Source organism: Solea solea, chromosome 4 (genome assembly GCF_958295425.1).
Source record: "Solea solea chromosome 4, fSolSol10.1, whole genome shotgun sequence".
Lineage (NCBI taxonomy): Eukaryota > Metazoa > Chordata > Actinopteri > Pleuronectiformes > Soleidae > Solea > Solea solea.
The window spans coordinates 230001-250353 of record NC_081137.1 but is presented as its reverse complement, the minus strand read 5'-3'; the positions used below and the strand labels follow the sequence as shown (position 1 = coordinate 250353).

At 43.5% G+C, this 20353-nt stretch overlaps 3 protein-coding genes across 6 annotated transcripts in view; 1 reads left to right on the top strand and 2 right to left on the bottom strand.

Annotated features, from left to right (window-relative positions):
• The first annotated feature begins 294 nt into the window (after positions 1–294).
• Positions 295–16128, top strand: LOC131458712 (arf-GAP with Rho-GAP domain, ANK repeat and PH domain-containing protein 1). 3 transcript variants are annotated; one of them, XM_058627923.1, is made up of 27 exons: positions 295–405; positions 1964–2745; positions 3897–3992; positions 4182–4234; positions 4363–4797; positions 4895–4984; positions 7242–7386; positions 7462–7575; positions 7662–7766; positions 7851–7911; positions 9197–9317; positions 9857–10121; positions 11052–11251; positions 11501–11586; positions 11667–11849; positions 11929–11997; positions 12086–12185; positions 12962–13018; positions 13090–13219; positions 13292–13391; positions 13535–13736; positions 13835–13880; positions 13963–14156; positions 14844–15047; positions 15111–15216; positions 15318–15459; positions 15866–16128. In XM_058627923.1, the coding sequence occupies exons 3-27, from the start codon at positions 3907–3909 to the stop codon at positions 15932–15934; spliced, it is 3363 nt and encodes a 1120-aa protein (XP_058483906.1). In that variant the 5' UTR covers positions 295–405; positions 1964–2745; positions 3897–3906; the 3' UTR covers positions 15935–16128. The 3 variants fall into 3 exon arrangements, with proteins under 3 accessions (XP_058483906.1, XP_058483905.1, XP_058483907.1); XM_058627922.1 differs by having other exon boundaries at positions 14844–15216; XM_058627924.1 differs by lacking the exons at positions 295–405; positions 1964–2745 and having other exon boundaries at positions 3920–4010; positions 14844–15216.
• Positions 16129–16130: 2 nt separating this feature from the next.
• On the bottom strand, positions 16131–18529 carry LOC131458716 (uncharacterized). 2 transcript variants are annotated; one of them, XM_058627932.1, is made up of 5 exons: positions 17599–18529; positions 17073–17154; positions 16559–16993; positions 16399–16488; positions 16131–16334 (listed from the first exon to the last, which is right to left on the bottom strand). In XM_058627932.1, the coding sequence occupies exons 2-5, from the start codon at positions 17119–17121 to the stop codon at positions 16270–16272; spliced, it is 639 nt and encodes a 212-aa protein (XP_058483915.1). In that variant the 5' UTR covers positions 17122–17154; positions 17599–18529; the 3' UTR covers positions 16131–16269. The 2 variants fall into 2 exon arrangements, with proteins under 2 accessions (XP_058483915.1, XP_058483916.1); XM_058627933.1 differs by having other exon boundaries at positions 17079–17154.
• Positions 18530–18740: 211 nt separating this feature from the next.
• The window catches only part of LOC131458615 (GTPase IMAP family member 9-like), a 2399-nt gene continuing 786 nt past the window's right edge, over positions 18741–20353 (bottom strand). Inside the window, exon 3 of the mRNA XM_058627806.1 lies at positions 18741–19600. Coding sequence (XP_058483789.1) covers positions 18789–19600 — 812 coding nt within the window. The 3' untranslated portion in view covers positions 18741–18788. The remainder of the gene's footprint in view (positions 19601–20353) is intronic.

Here is a 20353-nt window from a genome sequence, read left to right as displayed (position 1 = left end):
AAAAAATACATTAAATATTCTCGAAATTAAAAGCCAAAAGAACAAAATGTGAAGATTTAAGGCTTTAAATTGTAACAGGGGCAGTGTTTGGATGAGTGGCAGCCATCTTGGAATCCCTTTGTTTCGAATTAATGTGTGAATAAAATAAAATAAAACACCGTGACAACATTACTTTATGGTTAAATATCAGACGGGTTATTATTATTATTATTATTATTATTATTATTATTAATTTGTTTTTACGCCACGTTTAAATTCTAAGCGTTTGGGAGCGGGAACGTTTGTTTTCACTCGTTTTGTTCCGGGGGCGAGTAAAAGAGAGCACTGGCTTCCGCTTCCCTCGCCTCAGACACAAACTGGACTCGCCGTGTCCTCGTTTTCTCCTCTTTGAGCTCCGTAATTCAGGTCAGTGGGCGTTTAAAGAACCGTAAACGTTTGTTTTCCGGGCAACGTTCGCGTTAACGTGTGTTTCTGAGGTCGTTCTGGACGTTTTATTCACTTGTAAACGAGACGCGTTTCCCGCGCGCGGGCGCCATTTTGTGTCAAGCGCTGCTGTTGTTGCTGACTCCTGGAGTCAGTTAAAGTGGAAATTGGCTTTTAAACATAATTTTAGCCCTAAATGTTCCGCTGTGGAACAGCAGAGTTATTTTGAACAGAAGGAAATCTATGTTTATGGAAGATTGGATAGAAAAACAAACACCAAGATTACATGAGATTAGAGTAGATAGTGTGGATTTATGAGACAAGAAGTGTAACAATAAGACAATACTTAAATCTGAGATTTCAGCTATCATAACAACATTTTTGAAGTTTCCCATTCCCCCAAAATATAAGGAAGTCCACTTCAAAATGCTAAATGACATTTATCCTTCCAACGACTTCACTAGAAAGAGATTTGATCTTGAGGTAGAAAATTGTTACTTTTTGTAAAACAAATAAAGAAAAAGACAAAGTATTTATTTTATCATTAATAATTGGGTTCATAATCTTTGTATAATGATATACTGGTGAGGAAGATGTTGTATGTAAGCTTGTTTGTCAATAAAAAAAAACTCCTGGAGTCAGTTTCCTGTGTCCACTGTGGATTATTCCTGATAATCCCGAAGGATCTGGATTATTTGTGATGATATGACGAACATGTGTTCGTTTCTCACATATTTTATCTTTTTTCCTCCGTGTCGTTAAACATTTGTGCCGGGTTGTGCATTTTTAAGTGTTCTCTGTGGTTTTTATTTTATTTTGTCTATTGTAAACAAAGTGAACTAAAACACTCACACACACAAACATGTGCTCACTGAAACTTATAAATCCATGAATGTTTGACATTTATGACAAGGACTGATCAATGTGTATTTAACAAGAATAACTATGACTAATACTGTCATGTTTATATATTTATTAACACATCTATATGTGACTGACTGTGTTCTGTTGTCCACATCACCTGACACGTTCTGTCACTCTGACATAAGGGAGGACAAAACTGTATCAAGTGTCTTTATCGTCTGGATTTTGTATGGCGTCGACTTCCTCTTCTCTGTGTTTTATAAACGAGTTGACTCCACTTTTCTGAGTATTTTTCAAATGTTGGACGAGTGCGGGACAACATAGAGGAAGTCATGAACTGAGGAAACAGATGGAAGACACTTTTCTGACTGTCAGCATTGTGTGTGTGTGTGTGTGTGTGTGTTCTCTCTTAACTTGTGCAATAATGTCCTCTAAATGTCCTTGTCGTTGTAATTTATAAGAATAACAACTAAAAACAAACACCACAAACTAATCTGCACCCAGTATTTGGAGGACGTTTCGTCAAAGTGAGGACGTTTAGACAAAGTGAGGACGTTTAGTCACAGTGAGGACATTAAGTCAAAGCTGCTGGTCAGGACCTGAGTTTATGTCCATCTGCTCGTCTTCAGTGATGAGACACTGTCCTCTGACATCACTGTCCCTCTCTCCCCTCCAGGTTCTGAATTTTCAGCACTGTGGTCAGCAGGTGGCGCCAAACAAACAGCTGCAGCTCAAAGACAGTTTCACTTCAGACAGTGTGTGTGTGAGGAATTTACAGGATATTTGGAGCACAGAGACATGTGGACATGTGGACACTGTCGTGGAAAACATAAAAAAGTAACGAAAAGAGCAGAAACAAACTCTCAGCCAGTGAAAAAAAGTTCTGTCTGTTTCAACACACGCACACACACACACACCTACATTCCTGCAGCAGGTTGAACCAGTAACATTTCTCTGAGTTCACTGTAAAAACATTCATGTTAAAACAGCTGGAGTCAAAGAGATTTTTGAGTGTCTTTTTGAGACATGGAACCAAACTGTGTTCATGAAATCTATGTCTTTATCTCACTGTGAGACAGACTTACCACTCACTCTGCCACACCCAAGTCCACAGAGAAAATCAGTGATTTTAACATCACAGCACGTTTCAGTGTCTTATTTTGTCACTTCAGTGTTTGAAAGCCTTTGTTCAGTTTGACCTCATTGACACAAAGTAACCACACGAGGCAGCAGCTACAATCACTGATTTTATCTGTGGACTTTGGTGTGGGAGAGTGAGTGGTTTACAAATTCACATATATATCAGGTTCCTGAACACACACACACAGGTTGAGTTTTACAGTGTATCCTCACACCGGCCCTCAGAAGATTTAACAGTGACATTTTTATGAGTGTAAGTAAATCTTGAACAACACGTGAACCAGGAACGACACAGAAGACGACACAGCACAGCCACAGGTACGTTCACTGACAGTTAAACTACTAAACTAACTAAACTACAGACTGGTAAACTACTAAACTAACACAACTACAGAGAGGTTAACAACTAAACTAAACTACAGACTGGTAAATTACAGATAGTTAAACTACTAAACTAAACTACAGACAGGTAAACTAAACTGCCGACTGGTAAACTACTAAACTAAACTACAGACAGTTCAACTTCTAAACTACAGACTGGTAAACTACTAAACTGAACTACAGACAGTTCAACTACTAAACTAACACAACTACAGAGAGGTTAACAACTAAACTAAACTACAGACTGGTAAACTACAGATAGTTAAACTACTAAACTACAGACAGGTAAACTAAACTGCCGACTTGTAAACTACTAAACTAAACTACAGACAGTTCAACTACTAAACTATAGACTGGTAAACTACTAAACTGAACTACAGACAGTTAAACTAACTAAACTACAGACAGGTGAACTACTAAACGACAGAAAGATAAACTACGAAGCTAACTTAACTACAGACAGATCAACTACAGACCGTTAAACTACTAAACTATTCAACTCACGAAACTACAGACAGGTAAACTAAAACTAACTAAACTACAGACAGGTAAACTAAAACTAACTAAACTACAGACAGGTAAACTAAACTGCCGACTTGTAAACTACTAAACTAAACTACAGACAGTTCAACTACTAAACTATAGACTGGTAAACTACTAAACTGAACTACAGACAGTTCAACTACTAAACTAAACTACAGACTGGTAAACTAAACTACAGACAGATAAACTACGAAACTGAACTACAGACTGCTAAACTACGAAACTGAACTACAGACAGTTAAACTAACTAAAATACAGACAGGTGAACTACTAAACTAAACGACAGAAAGATAAACTACGAAGCTAACTTAACTACAGACAGATCAACTACAGACCGTTAAACTACTAAACTATTCAACTCACGAAACTACAGACAGGTAAACTAAAACTAACTAAACTACAGACAGGTAAACTAATTAACTAAACTAAAGACAGGTAAACTATAAAACAAACTAAACTACAGACAGGTAAACTATAACACTAGCTAAACTACAGACACGTAAACTAAAACTAACGAATTGCTTGGACAAACCGATGTTTCGTAGTGTCGTCCAGATGTCTCCTCCTACTCCATCTCCACCTGTCCCCAAACCTCGAGCTCGTTACAAGAGGGACAGTCTCAGCTCCGCCTCCTGTGACCGGTCAGTGCACCTGTAAATGTATGGACTAACCCTTTAAAGTTCAACAATGTAACTGTTTATTTTTATCAGAATTTTCACCAGCAGGGGGCAGATCTGACATGATGAGAATGTTGTGGCTTTGTTGTTTGTTTGAGGCTCCTGCAGAGGGCGCTGCACTTGTCCTCATGTACTTGCTGTTTGCTGTTTCAGAGACGTGAGCGAGAATCTGGCTGCTGTTTGTGCTGATGCTTACCTGAGCACAGGTAAACTCTGACTGTGTTGTTGTTGTTGCTTTTGGAACAGTCAAACTGGTTTGTGGCAGAAACAAACTCAAACCAGTTTGACTGATGACATCATCTGGAAACTTTACTGTTAGTCTCCTCCTCCTCAGGTAACGATGCCCCGCCTCTTGCTCCTCCCTTGGGTTTGGACAATGGCATTGGCCTCCCAACTCTTGCCGGTGTCACTGACATCATTGCCGCCAAAATCCCATCATTGGCTGGGATCGCTGGCACCATTAGTGGCTCCGCCCCTCCAGCCCCCTTAGCCCCTCCTTCCATCGACAGCATGGCTAACAGCATCGCCACACACATACCTAGCTTAGCAGGCAGTGCTAATGCCATGGCTAAGCCTGCTGCCACAGTAAGCCCTGCCCCCTCCTCCACATCCACACCTGCTGCTAACACAGGTGCTGCTAACTTAGACAGCATTTTTAGCTCATTAGCTAACATGCCCAGTTTAGCCGGGTTCATTAGCAGTGTGGGTAACCCTTCTGCTCCACCCCCCTCTGCTGACAAGCCCCACCCACCATCACCGCCAAGGACAGGTAAATTGTAAAAGTAACAACACAGCACTGATTGGCCCTGTGGGTGACATGTGCTCGCTCCTGATTGGCTGAGAATGTTGACTGTGTTTCTGTGTAGATGTCGGAGCGCTCTCACAGTTGGTGATGTCATCATTAGACCCAGCTGCAGGAGTCACATTACCACCAGCAGAGGGAGCTATGGATGAAGGTACAGACACACACACACACCGACAGACAGGTTAACTATGAAACTAACTAAACTACAGACATGTAAAGTGTAAAACTAAACTACAGACGCGTAAACTGTAAAACTAACTAAACTACAGACATGTAAACTGTAAAACTAAACTACAGACATGTAAACTGTAAAACTAAATAAAACAATAAAACTAACTAAACTACAGACAAGCAAACTGTAAAACTAGCTAAACTACAGACATGTTAATTATAAAACTAACTAAACTACAGACAAGTAAACTGTAAAACTAGCTTATCTACAGACAGGTAAACTGTAAAACGAACAAAACTACAGACAGGTAAACTACAGACAAGTTAACTGTAAAACTAACAAAACTACAGACATGTAAACTGTAAAACTAACTCAACTACAGACAGGTAAACTGTAAAACTAACTAAACTATAGACAGGTAAACTGTAAAACTAACTAAACTACAGACACGTAAACTGTAAAACTAACTAAACTACAGACATGTAAACTGTAAAACTAAACTACAGACATGTAAACTGTAAAACTAAATACAACTAACTAAACTATAGACAGGTAAACTGTAAAACTAACTAAACTACAGACATGTAAACTGTAAAACTAACTAAACTACAGACAGGTTAACTATAAAACTAACTAAACTACAGACAAGTAAACTGTAAAACTAGCTAATCTACAGACAGGTAAACTGTAAAACGAACTAAACTACAGACAGGTAAACTACAGACAAGTTAACTGTAAAACTAACAAAACTACAGACATGTAAACTGTAAAACTACCTAAACTACAGACAGGTAAACTGTAAAACTAACTAAACTATAGACAGGTGAACTACAGACAGGTAAACTGTAAAACTAACTAAACTACAGACAGGTACACTACAGGCAGGTAAACTGTAAAACTAACTAAACTACAGACAGGTACACTACAGTTAGGTAAACTGTAAAACTAACTAAACTACAGACAGCTAAACTGTTAAACTAACTAAACTACAGACAGGTAAACTACAGACAAATTAACTGTAAAACTAACTAAACTACAGACAAATTAACTGTAAAACTAACTAAACTACAGACAGTTAAACTGTAAAACAAACTAAACTCGAAAACATGTAAACTGTAAAAATAACTAAACTACAGACAGGTTCACTACAGACAAGTAAACTGTAAAACTAACTAAACTACAGACAGGTTAACTACAGAGAGTTAAACTGTAAAACTAACTAAACTACAGACAGGTACACTACAGACAGCTAAACTGTAAAACTAACTCAACTACAGACAGCTAAACTGTAAAACTAACTAAACTACAGACAGCTAAACTGTAAAACTAACTAAACTACAGACAAATTAACTGTAAAACTAACTAAACTACAGACAGGTAAACTACAGACAGGTGAACTGTAAAACCAACTAAACTACAGACAGGTGAACTGTAAAACTAACTAAACTACAGACAGGTAAACTGTCAAACTAAACTATAGACAGGTAAACTACAGACAGGTAAACTGTAAAACTAACAAAACTACAGACAGGTAAACTGTAAAACTAACTAAACTACAGACATGTAAACTGTAAAACTAACTAAACTACATACATGTAAACTGTAAAACTAACTTAACTACAGACAGGTACACTACAGACAAGTAAACTGTAAAAATAACTAAACTACAGACAGGTAAACTGTAAAACTAACTTAACTACAGACAGGTAAACTGTAAAACTAACTTAACTACAGACAGGTACACTACAGACAAGTAAACTGTAAAAATAACTTAACTACAGACAGGTAAACTGTAAAACTAACTAAACTACAGGCAGGTAAACTGTAAAACTAACTTAACTACAGACAGGTAAACTAAAGACAAGTAAACTGTAAAACTAACTTAACTACAGACAGGTACACTACAGGCAGGTAAACTGTAAAACTAACTAAACTACATACATGTAAACTGTAAAACTAACTTAACTACAGACAGGTACACTACAGACAAGTAAACTGTAAAACTAACTAAACTACAGACAGGTAAACTGTAAAACTAACTTAACTACAGACAGGTAAACTGTAAAACTAACTAAACTACAGACAAGTAAACTGTAAAACTAACTAAACTACAGACAGGTAAACTGTAAAACTAACTCAACTACAGACAGGTACACTACAGGCAGGTAAACTGAAAACTAACTTAACTACAGACAGGTAAACTACAGAAACACAGACTCTTCCTGTTTTTTTACAGGCAGAGAAACACCGTACGTGACAGTGTTAGCTTGTTGGGATGCGGAGGAAGCAGACACAGACTCGTCCAATGAGGAGGAGGATACAGAAGTTAGCCCCGCCCCCCCTGCAAGTGACGGACCAATAGAAGGGGAGCCAGCAGTGACGTAAGTGTAAACGTGTCGTACGTTGTGGTGTCTCTGCTGCTGCGAACACTGTTGCTAACACTGCTGCTGCTGCAGTGTCCCACTCTATCCTGCAGGGGGCATCATCCCCACCAGGCCAGCCCCGCCCCCTCCTTGTCCTCCTGGCCAATCAGGAAGAGCTGGAAAACGTGTACAACAGAAGATCCCAAGGTGCACTTTAAAAAAGAAAAAGAAAAAAGGATTCAAACTTTATTTAAACTTTATTGATTGAGACTTTATTTACATTCACCCTGCAGAGCGGCCACCATTCGAGTGTCCAGGAAGAAGGTGGGCAGTGGTAGCTCCACCCCTCAGAACGCGGTGGCCCGGTCCAGCTGGCTTGACGTCTGGAAGGGGTTCAGGTATCAATGCCAGTGACATCATCAGACAAATGCATGATGGGTCATCAAAACAGCTGACCCCCTCTCTCTCTCTCTCATGAACAGACATAATGTTCTGTGGGCGACATTCGATGGCCAGCAGATGTCGCTGTGGAAGAAACGCACAGTGAGTCAATGGCCGTTTCTCAATACTCAAGTAAGCAAGTATGTACTTGCTTACTTGAGCAAGTATGTACTTGCTTACTTGGGAAGTATATACTTGAGAAGTACGCTGGGAGTATATACTTGCCCAGTACGGGAGTACACAAGTATGTGGTTGTTTCTCAATACTCAAGTATGTAAGTATGTATGTATTGTTCTGCTGTTTGAATGGTGGCTGGCGCCAAGCGCTGCAGCCTCATTAGCGCCACCTACAGTGTTGATAAATGAACATATGAAATACTTTTAATAGATGCATATATATGTTGTTATTATTTTTACATTTTAAATAGTTAACTTCATTTATTAATTTATTTCTATTAAAATATACAATACAAAAAATACAATGTGGAAAATAGATATATTACAGCATTGTAGAGTAGTATATATATATATATATATATATATATATATACATGTGTACAAATATATACTACTCTACATATCTAATATTTACATATTATATTCAAATATAAATCTCGACTTTAATATAAATCTAACATTCAAAGTTAAAATAAATTAAACATTAATAATATACAAACCTTCAAACTGTCAGGTCAAAACGTTTCCATTAAAAACAAAATAACACGTCAACAACAAATCTATGGATCACACCGAGCATCTAATGACAGCGACGTCTGAGCCAGCGGATCATTTCATCAGGACAGGCCGAGGTAACGCTGCTCTGTGCCGGGCTCAGTGAGCGCCGAGCGTCCGCAGAGGCGGAGCTTATCACCTCCGACAAACGTCGCTGCCAAACTATAAATACGTCGTATCTTCATACACAAACCACATGTTTGAATTCTAAATGACTCATTTCTCGCCTCAAATGATGTTAAAACTTTGTTCCGGGACACAGAAAAATATTTATTTCAGATTTATATGCCTATTATCTGCTGCTATGCTCCGCCGAAATGTATTCTGGGATACATGGCCATCGCAAGTACGCTTAAGTCACCTCCGATGCATACTTGGTAAAAATGGGCGGAGCGAGAACACTTCCGGGTTTGAGAATCGTCCTCGCTGTTCACTTACTTGAGAATTGGAACAGCACTTGGACTGAGGCTGATGACGTTTTCACAAGTACGGGAGTACGCACAAGTACACACAAGTACACACAAGTACGCACAAGTATGGATATTGAGAAACGGCCAAAGTCTCAGGACACTCAGCAGCAGTTAGGTGTGTGTTTGTTTTGTTCACCAGGAGCAGTTGTTGCTCTGTGTGACGGGTGTGTTTGTTTTGTTCACCAGGACCAGTTCAGTGAGCTGCTCTTTCACGTTTCCTCCATCACCAACGTGAAGAAACAAGATAAAAGAAGATTCTCTGTTTATTTCAGGAAGAAACATTATGACTTCATGGCTCATAGTGACGGTATTCTACAGTTTTTTCTGAGTTTTTACTGATTTAACTGAGTTTTTGCTATTTTTACTGAGTTTTTACTGATTTTACTGAGTTTTTACTGTTTCTACTGATTTTACTGAGTTTTTACTGATTTAACTGAGTTATTACTGAGATTTTACTGTTTCTACTGAGTTTTTACTGATTTTACTGAGTTATTACTGAGTTTTTACTGTTTCTACTGAGTTTTTACTGATTTTACTGAGTTATTACTGAGTTTTTACTGTTTCTACTGAGTTTTTACTGATTTTACTGAGTTATTACTGAGTTTTTACTGTTTCTACTGAGTTTTTACTGATTTAACTGAGTTATTACTGAGTTTTTACTGTTTCTACTGAGTTTTTACTGATTTTACTGAGTTATTACTGAGTTTTACTGTTTCTACTGAGTTTTTACTGATTTTACTGAGTTATTACTGAGATTTTACTGTTTCTACTGAGTTTTTACTGATTTTACTGAGTTTTTACTGGAGTTCAAACATCAGATCTCAGATTTTATTTTCCGTCTGTCAGAGATTCAGGAAGGTTGGGTCACATCTCTGCTGGCATCACGTGGACAGCCAAGCCCCGCCCCCCCTGAGCTGCATGGACCAATCACCATCAAAGAGTCACGAAGTCGAGTGTACGCCGCCGTCTGGGGTCACAACCTCTGGATTTACCCCAACAAAGATGGCTTCCAGCTGGGCGTGGCCTCCTTCTCTGTTCCTCTGAACGTGGCGGCGGTGAAAGCGGCGGGAAAACACTCGTTTAACCTCATCACGCCGTACAAGAGCTTCAGGTAAACACCTGTCTGCCTGACACCACAACTGTCCGTCTGTCTGTCACAACACCTGTCTGTCTGACAACACAACTGTCGGTCTGTCTGACACCACAACTGTCTGTCTGTCTGTCACCACAACTGTCTGTCTGACACCACAGCTGTTTGTCTGTCTGACACCACAGCTGTTTGTCTGTCTGACACCACAGCTGGCTGTCTGTCTGTCTGTCTGTCACCACAACTGTCTGTCTGACACAACAACTGTCTGTCTGTCACCACAACTGTCTATCTGTTGACACCAAACCTGTCTGTCTGTCTGTCTGTCACAACACCTGTCCGTCTGTCTGACACCACAACTGTCCGTCTGTCTGTCACAACACCTGTCTGTCTGACAACACAACTGTCGGTCTGTCTGACACCACAACTGTCTGTCTGTCTGTCACCACAACTGTCTGTCTGACACCACAGCTGTTTGTCTGTCTGACACCACAGCTGGCTGTCTGTCTGTCTGTCTGTCACCACAACTGTCTGTCTGACACAACAACTGTCTGTCTGTCACCACAACTGTCTATCTGTTGACACCAAACCTGTCTGTCTGTCTGTCTGTCACAACACCTGTCCGTCTGTCTGACACCACACCTGTCTGTCTGTCACCACACCTGTGTCTGTCACCACAACTGTCTGTCTGACACCACAACTGTCTGTCTGTCTGACACCACAACTGTCTGTCTGACACAACAACTGTCTGTTGACACCAAACCTGTCTGTCTGTCTGTCACAACACCTGTGTGTCTGACACCACAACTGTCTGTCTGTCTGTCAGTCACCTTAACTGTCTGTCTGTCTGACACCACACCTGTCTGTCTGTCACCACACCTGCGTGTCTGACACCACAACTGTCTGTCTGTCTGACACCACAACTGTCTGTCTGTCTGTCACCACAACTATCAGCCTGTCTGTGGACTCTTCGAAGGACCTGTCTGTGTGGTTGGACAGTCTGTCTGCCTCCATCCGCAGTGCTCTGTCCTGCAGCCAGGTGGCGATGCGAATTTTGGAAAACCCTTGTAATAAGGTTTGTGGCGACTGTGGCTCAGCCAATCCTGAGTGGGCGTCGGTTAACCTGCTGCTGGTCATCTGTCAGGCCTGTGCAGGTAGGAGCTTTGTGTAATTAGCCACACCTACCTCACCTGTTCTTTTTCATCGTCATTTAAATGATGGAGTGAAATGGAACCGTCCTCGGTCCTGTTCCATTTCACTTATATCAACGCTATGAGTCGTAATGAGTGTGTGTGTGTGTGTGTGTGTCTGTGTTACCTGCGTGTGTGTGTGTGTGTGTGTGTTACCTGTGTGTGTTTGTTTGTATTAGAAAAGGTAGTGATGCTAACAGAGTGTGCTAACAGGTCAGCATCGCAGTCTGGGCAGTAACGTGTCCAAGGTACGAAGTCTGAAGATGGACAACAAAGTGTGGACTGAACCACTGATACAGGTGAGAGGGGTCTGAACCAATGGTACGTGGGGGGAAGGGGCTGATAGAGATGGGGCTTTTACCTGTTCGTCCTCTTGCAGCTGTTTGTTATCTACGGTAACCGACTGGCCAATCAGGTGTGGGCTGCAGCGGTGCCAGCAGCAGAGCAGCTGCTGCCTGAGTCGTCTGATGAGGAAAGGTCAAAGTTCATCCAGGATAAATACAGCAGGGGGCGCTACAGACGAGTTCACTCCCTGACATCCACTCAGTCCCTGATGGACCAGGTTTGACAAGTTCATTACATCAATTACACCTGTACAGTCAGTGATGATGTCGCTGTGACGATGTCGCTGTGTGTTTCAGAGACTCAGAGAAGTCGTCTCCAGTGATGACGTAGAGGAGACGATGTCTCTGATTTGCTCAGGAGCAAAGGTCAGATCTGATTGGTTGACACGTTGTCATGGTGACATGATTATTTAGTGATGACAGGTGTAACAGTCAGACTGTTACCTGTCCACAGGTGCGTCAGTCAGACCTTCAGATTCCCTCCCCCATCATCCTGGCTGAGAGGGCGGGGCAAGCTCTGCAGAGTGAGCTGCTGCGTCTCAACGAGTACACAGGTAACACACACACACACACAAACAGGTAACACACCCACACAAGCAGGTAACACGCACACACACAAACAGGTAAAACACACACACACAAACAGGTAACACAAGCACACACACAAACAGGTAAAACACACACACACAAACAGGTAACTCTCACACACACACACACACCCAAACAGGTAACACACAAACCCAAACAGGTAACACACACACACACACACACAAACAGGTAACACACAAACCCAAACAGGTAACACACACACAAGCAGGTAACACGCACACACACAAACAGGTAAAACACACACACACAAACAGGTAACACAAGCACACACACAAACAGGTAAAACACACACACACAAACAGGTAACTCTCACACACACACACACACCCAAACAGGTAACACACAAACCCAAACAGGTAACACACACACCCACGCACACGCACACACACAAACACACACAAACAGGTAAAACACACACACACAAACAGGTAACTCTCACACACACACACACACCCAAACAGGTAACACACAAACCCAAACAGGTAACACACACACCCACGCACACGCACACACACAAACACACACAAACAGGTAAAACACACACACACAAACAGGTAACTCTCACACACACACACACACCCAAACAGGTAACACACAAACCCAAACAGGTAACACACACACACACACACAAACAGGTAACACACACACACGCACACGCACACACACAAACACACACAAACAGGTAACACACACACACATGTGTTTTGTGTTGATTCCTCAGAAGTCCCGCGTCACCAGCCACAGTCAGCCAATAGGAGACGTGGCTCCACCCCCTCAGGTAAGAACAGCTTTGATTTATTTGAATCATTTTCTTTCTTGTGATTTATTTATTTTATGTGTGTGTGTCAGGTGAGGAGGAGGAGGAGCTTCATGGGAAACTGGAGGATGATCGCTTCCTGTTCTCTGTAGAGAATGATTCTGCTGCATGTGACGTCCTTGACCTGCGGGAGGCGCTGTCTGTCTTCACCACAGACACTGGGTCAGTATTTATACACATGACACACTGATCCTTGTGATTCTGTTTCATCACTTCCTGTTCCTGTGAACTCAGACCGCCTCATCAGTTCGAGGTTGTGACCTTGGGCGATCACCTGATCTGTGCTGCTGACGACAGCGATACTCTGATGACTCACCTGGTCCACATCCTGAAGGTAAACCTGTCTCTGTGGGGGCAGGAAGTCAGGACATGTCCTCAGTCCTGGACCAGGAAGTCAGCACATGTCCTCAGTCCTCGACCAGTAACTGAGGACATGTCCTCAGTTCTTGACCAGTCAGTGCCCATTCTTTTTTCTAGGTGATTCTTCCAGGGGGCGTGTCTTATGCAGAAGTGTGCGGGGCCTCAGCTGTCAGTAAAGTGTGTGTGGTGGAGGTGGGCGGAGCCTCTAGTCAGTCTGACGCCTGGTTGTTGCTGTGGGAGGACGGCGTCAGTGTTTACCCCATCCACAGAGGCTCAGAGCAGATCGTGAGGATGGAACTGAGGGCGCTCAGTTGCCATGGTAACTGCTGACTGCTGTAGCATCATGTCATTCTGACAAAAAATGCGTCTGAACTGCACAAATGTGTTTGTCTGTTTTTCATTTCCTGTGTTCTTCAGAAATGGACTCATCAAAAAACATCATCACCATGGAAACCAGGGACAGGTGACACACACATACACATACAGAAGAAGGCCTGTGATTGGCTGAGGTCCCTCCAGGTTGTGAGTCTGCTTTGTCTTGTCAGGAGCGTGTCTTTGCGTTTCGAGGAGCAGCACAGCTGTCAGACCTGGTTCAAGCACCTGCAGAGAGCGCTGAATAAACAGAGCTCAGATCCACATCGTGGAACTGGTCAGTCTCTGTACCCGGTGCTGGCCGTGGCATCCAGAGGTTCAGTTCCACCCGCAATCCAACGCTGCATCTCCCACATCACAGCACACGGTCAGAACTGCCTCCTGAAAACTGTAGACTGTGTTGTGAACCACTATCTGTGAGACTCTGAGGACCCCCTGTGGCTTAGGGTCCTTCCGGGACTGGGGCCCTGCAGGGATCTGGGGTGCTGCAGTGTCCCTGCATCCGGCAGGAGGAATAATGCAAGGTCTGTGGTCCTCAGGTTCCTGTGGGGACACCAGGCTCCTATGGGGTTCCAGAGTTCCTGCTGGGGACCAAGGTTCCTATGTGGGTCCAGGTTGGATAAAAGTGTCTGCTAAAGGCTTTAATGTAAATGTAGGTTGCTGTAGGGGCCCGGGTTCTTGTTGGGGGGGCCAAGGTTCCTGAAACAACTTAGGTTCTTGTGAGGACTCAGGTTCATGTGGGGATCAAGGTTTTTTTGGAGGGCCTTGATTCCCGTTACAGCCCAGGTTCCTGTGGGGTATCTGGGTCCTAAAGGGGCCCAGGTTCCTGTGGGGTATCTGGGTCCTAAAGGGGCCAAGGTTCTTGAGGGGTATCTGGGACCTAAAGGGGCCCCAGTTCCTGTGGGGTATCTGGGTCCTAAAGGGGCCACAGTACTTGTGGGGTATCTGGGTCCTGAAGGGGCCAAGGTTCCTGTGGGATATCTGGGTCCTAAAGGGGCCAAGGTTCTTGTGGGGGCCCAGCGTTCATGCTGGGGACTTGTGCTTCCTCCCTCAGGTTTGAAGGTGGAGGGCGTATACCGACGCTGTGGATTAGCTGCCAAAGTCAACCGATTGGTGGAGGCATTGATAACTTCACCAAGCTCCGCCCTCCTGGAGAGTGATGAACAAGGCGTGTTAGATGCTGGCTCCGCCCTGAAACAGTATGTCCGCCAGCAGCCGGGTCTGATCCCTGACGTTCAGCCATGGCTGCAGGCTGCAGGTCAGTACCAGAACTACAGTACTACACAGTACTGTAGTTCTTTGTGTAACAATACTTTCTCAGTGATTTCAGATGAACGCCCCAGGTTTAAAGCATACCAACGGTTACTACGGAAACTGCCTGACGACAACAGAGCGACACTGAGTGCCCTGTTTGCTCACTTCTACATGTAACACACACACACACACACACACACACACACACACAGACTTTTCAGTGGTTCGTGTTTATGTGATGACATCATCAGGTGACATAATTTCTTGTTCCCAGGATCCAAGTGTTCTCTCAAGTGAACAAGATGTCGGCTCAGAATCTGGCTCTGGTTCTAGTCCCGACTCTGTTTCACACACTGAACCAGGATCTGCTGCGACTCACCAAAGAGTTCATCATCCACCACACACTGCTGTTCCTGGTAAACACAACTGAGCATGGCTTTAATTTGAAAGGGCAGACACAGGAAGTGAGGTCACACTGGGTAGTTTGACAGAAGTTGACGGCATCTGTCGAGGAACATGAACACATGAACACATGAATGTGACGTGTGAACGTGATGAACTCGTTATCCTGCAGAATAATGTACTTCTTTAATTGATGAGCTCCAGGCTCCGCCCACACACAGGATTATTAGAAGTGCTGTCGTGATGATTTGAAATTCTCTTCAAATCTGCTGATTATTCAGAGGCAGTCGTTCACCTTACACACATGATTGATTATTGATTGGTTATTGATTGATTGATTATTTATTAAATATTGATTGATTGATTATTTATTGATTATTGATTTGTTGATTATTGATTGATTGACTTCCTTCTGTGCAGACACCAGAGGACGAGGCGAGAGGAGAAGAGGAGGAGGAGGAGGAGGAGGAGCAGATCACCGTGTTCTGATGAACCAGAAGAAAAACAGAGTGATAAAAAAAGAAAATCTTTCTTTCTTTGTTTTGATCTCTTTTATTTTAGCTTTGGGTTTTTCTTTTACTTTGATCTTGTTCTTGTTTAAAGTTAAGGGGACGTTTGTGTGTCACGGACAGCGCCCCCTACAGTGTGAACATCAATAATATAAAAGTCATTTTTCCTTCTCATATCGACGTGACATCATCATTTAGAATAATAAACATTTGATTGATGAATTCAAGACAGGTCATGTGTCAGGCTTCCACGGTTACAGGAAGTGCCACCAAAATAAATGCCTTGTGTTTGTCCAGGTGAGCTGTGGTCGATTTTCACACATAAACGTCTTCAGCCTTCGTCTGAGGTGTTTCCATGGAAACCAAGGGATAACAGGGAACTGGAGAGAGTAGCATGTGTTAGCATGTGTTAGCATCTGTGTGTGTGTGTGCGCGTGCACTTACCATACAAAGACTCTTCCTCTTTCACCAGTTGTTTCCTCTTGTTGCTGTGGTTACCAAACATCGGCATATAAACATCTTCCTCCTTTGGCTCTGAGACAGAACGAGAGATTATTATCAGATTATTGTCTCTGACACACCTGTGACACACCTGACAGACCACCTGCAGTTGTCCTCCTTGTCCTCTTCCTCACGATGAAGATGATGATGATGATGAAGAACAGAAGGAGCAGGGAGAGGCAGCTGATGGGCAGCAACACATTGGTTTGACCCTCACCAGGGTTTTTGGACTTGACCTCCTCCACCCTCAACAGAAAGTGGATCTGCACCAGTCTGGTCCCATGTGGATCAAACACCTGCAGGCTGTAGTTTCCTGCGTCTTCAGCGTGAACGTGACTGAACCTCAGCGAGCCGTTGCTCAGCAGCTCGCAGCGTCTGTGCTGCTCACACGTGGTCCTGTTGTTCTTCAGTGACAACACCAGGTGGCGGTGAGTCCACCTGATGTCGCCCACGTTCTCCCTCGTCCAACTCTGCCCCTCCGAGGGCAGCAGGACAGCGTCGCCGCTCCGAGCCTCCACGGTGACCGTCTGTGGGGCAGCTGGGGTCAAAGGTCACACAGAGGCTGCTGAGCAGGTTCACTCGTCATAGTGTTCATTTTATGTTGTGTTTATACTGACCCTTACTCTTCATCATCATCGTCATGAGTAACTGGATCAGAACCAACATGGCTGCACGGCTCTGCTGGCGCCGCCTACTCAACTGTCAATCACAGTTTATATACAGTACATTTGACCATTGACCTCTATATCAGAAGCAGGGTTACGGAGCGCACAGTGGAGTTTTGATGCTAATTGAAGGATACATAGTTTTGATGCTAACTGAAGGCTACATAGTTTTAATGCTAACTGAAGGCTACATAGTTTTAATGCTAACGGAAGGCTACATAGTTTTGATGCTAACTGAAGGATACATAGTTTTGATGCTAACTGAAGGCTACATAGTTTTCATGCTAACTGAAGGCAACATAATTTTAATACTAACTGAAGGCTACACAGCTTCAACACACACAGCCAAGAGTGAGGTGAACAATACAATTATACACACTGTACCTTAATACATGATACATGACTAAAACAGGCCCTGAGTCTCTATAGTACACGTACACACGACACATGTTACAAATGTAAGCGCATGTATCCTGACCTCAGGTGTGGAACCTGTCGTATCTGTGCGAGCGGCAGTGTCCTCGGCGGCGACGCTCACCCTCTGTGAAACAGTGAAGCGTGTTGTCGCGAGTGAAGAATAAAATCCCACCGCCCCCTGTGACCACACACTGTTCCAGTTTATTCATGTGAAACTGAGTAAGAACTCGTTTCCTTCTGCACACGATGTCCAAACCAGAGGACGACAACCATGTTTACAACGTGTTGAGCTGAAGTTGCAGTTTGAAAGGTTGTGTTTCACTCAGAAGACAAGAATGCAGATAAACTGGGACACATTTGTGTCAGCCCCCTGATGTTAAAATGTTTCAATAACACAACTCTTATTCATGCAGTTTGTATGGCAGAGGGTCCAATGAGACAGGGACAAACCAGGCCTTGACCTGTCCCAGGGTTTGAACCAGCAACCCTCTGGGGACAAGCCAAAGTCCATGTGGCTGCTACTCAAGGAACTCAGAGAATTCAAATGATGCCTCACAGCAGGAGATCAGTGATAGAATGTGTGGTCAGCTGATGCAGGGAGGAACAGGAAGTGAGTCACAGCACAGTCAGAGACCACAATGTCGACATCAGCTTATTTCCTTTTAATAACAACAAAACCTCACACACACAACTGTCAGGCCGCAGTGATTATTCATTATTGATTGATTACTAAATTAATCGTTAACTAGTTTGATCGATTAATAATTTGTTTCGATATTTTGTGAATATAGAAAAACAGCAACGTGTCGTCTGCATAGAGAGAAATAATCTACTGTTGAATTAAGAGCTGCAACGATTCATCCAGTGAGTGAGTGAGTGAGTGAGTGAGTGTGTGTTCATTTTCTAATAACTAAAGCAGTTTGTGTGATTGTGCAGCTTCTTCAATGTGAATATTTTCTGTTTTCTTCTTTGACGTTGGAGAACATCATCATTTCCAGGTTTGACAAACACTAGACGATATTTACTGACATTTCACGAACAAGTTTTAACCGAGAAAACAATCAGCAGATTAATCACGTATGAAGACGATCGGGAGTTGCAGCCCTTTGCAACTGATTTGTGGTGAAGTCACGTGACCTGAAGAAGTGTTTGAGGCTAACTGTTACTCTAATCGTCGCTAATACTTCCAGTGAGACAAGTGCGGGACATGAAGGAGACATTTCAACACTGTCACATCATTTCTGTAAAGTTTCACTTCATGTTCGACCTACAATTTGTCCTCCTGATAATCGTGGACTGTCCCGCCGCCTCCACCGCTAACTCTGTACGCCCCATCCCAGGGTAGATCTTTGCTGCCCCCTCACATATCACCTTCATTACTGCTCTTTCCCTCACCCACTTCATCAGGGTCAGGAGGACTGAGAACCACTGTGACCAGCTCCTCTCCTCCCTCGTCCTGAATGAGTCAGAAGAGTAGTGTTCTCCTCCGTTGTCCAAAACCATGTCATCGATTTGGTTGAGGAGTTTTGTGACCTGCTGCTTGTCTCTGGTCTGAGTGTTGTCAAACATGTGGTACCTCCACCTGCAGCGGGACAACAGCTCATACAGGCATGAGCTGGCCTGGACTTTGTCCTCGATGGACTGCCTCCTCAGCTCGTCCCCATGAGTAAAAGGCACCATGGTGTACTTTAGAGCATCGTGGTCAGACAGCAGCGGCGGCAGCTTCTGGAACAGCTGGACATCTGCTTCAGAGACTTTACCGATTCTGACCACTATGACAAAGGCGTGAGGTCCAGGATTGGCCTCGGTCGCCATCTTCTTCACCACAGTGTACAGCTCTTCAGGATTCAGAGCGTCCTCCGTGAGTCCTGGCGTGTCCACCACCGTGATGTGACGACCGTCCACCTCTGCTGACCCCAAGATCGTTTCTGTGCTCACTACATCAAAGTCACAGTCGTGTTCGAATCGTCTGCAGCCCAAGATATTGTTTCCTGCCAAACTCTTCCCGACAGCGGGTCGACCGATGGGAACGATCCTCCGCTCCTCAGGCTTCTGCAGAACCTCTGACAAACAGACCGGAGAGAAGGTTTCATCAAAGGCATGAAAAACTTTACGACAGCAGACTCTCCGTCCACTGAACCTTTAAAGATCTGAAAAGATTTGAAAACGAGCTTTGTGACTGATTTTCAACTTTTAAATCCAGAGGAATCACAGACAAGAAGATCCAGTCACGACCGGGACCACATAGCCGTGTTTAATCCAACTACTTCAGGGTGGAGATTCCGGGAATCGGGATCTCACAGTATCTCAATGTAACATATGGAGGTGGACTGTCGGCGGCGCCACTGAGCGCGATGTTTTATGCTGAGAAACTGTGGATGAAGTCATGGCTGAGAAGTTGTTCAAGTTACCGTTAAAACATGTGTTTCCCTCGTTTAATACTTTGATCCCTCACAGCACACGATCATTTAGCCTCCTAATCTGAACTCCCGTATAATCGTCGGAAGATCAGGACTGAAATCTGACCAGTTACCCTCTCGTGTGGGAGGGGCTTGAAGAGATTCAGTTACATGATCTCGTTCATGAGCGTGAAACATTAGACCGCGACAAAAAACGTTTTAGTATGAATGGAACCAGGAACACTTGCGCAGAACACACAAGTGATACCGGGTGCAGCTGACCGCAGATGTCCTGCCTTCTCCAGCAGCATCCGGACTTGCTCTCCTCCACCGTGGAGATTGTTGAACAGATTAAGCCTTCCATTAAATCTTTCTACGACAGCGTGAAGGGAAGTGCTGCCGTCCTCGAGGAGGAAA

Bases quoted from the DNA above. Each gene is read 5' to 3' on its own strand.
- LOC131458712 (XM_058627922.1), top strand. From the start codon at position 3,907: ATGTCTCCTCCTACTCCATCTCCACCTGTCCCCAAACCTCGAGCTCGT. The intron at 7,387-7,461 runs GTAAGTGTAAAC...CTGCTGCTGCAG, and splicing joins GAAGGGGAGCCAGCAGTGAC to TGTCCCACTCTATCCTGCAG. The intron at 15,460-15,865 runs GTAAACACAACT...CCTTCTGTGCAG, and splicing joins ACCACACACTGCTGTTCCTG to ACACCAGAGGACGAGGCGAG.
- LOC131458716 (XM_058627932.1), bottom strand. From the start codon at position 17,121: ATGTTGGTTCTGATCCAGTTACTCATGACGATGATGATGAAGAGTAAG. The intron at 16,994-17,072 runs GTCAGTATAAAC...CTTTGACCCCAG, and splicing joins GATGATGATGAAGAGTAAGG to CTGCCCCACAGACGGTCACC. The intron at 16,489-16,558 runs GTGGTCTGTCAG...GTTCTGTCTCAG, and splicing joins GACAAGGAGGACAACTGCAG to AGCCAAAGGAGGAAGATGTT.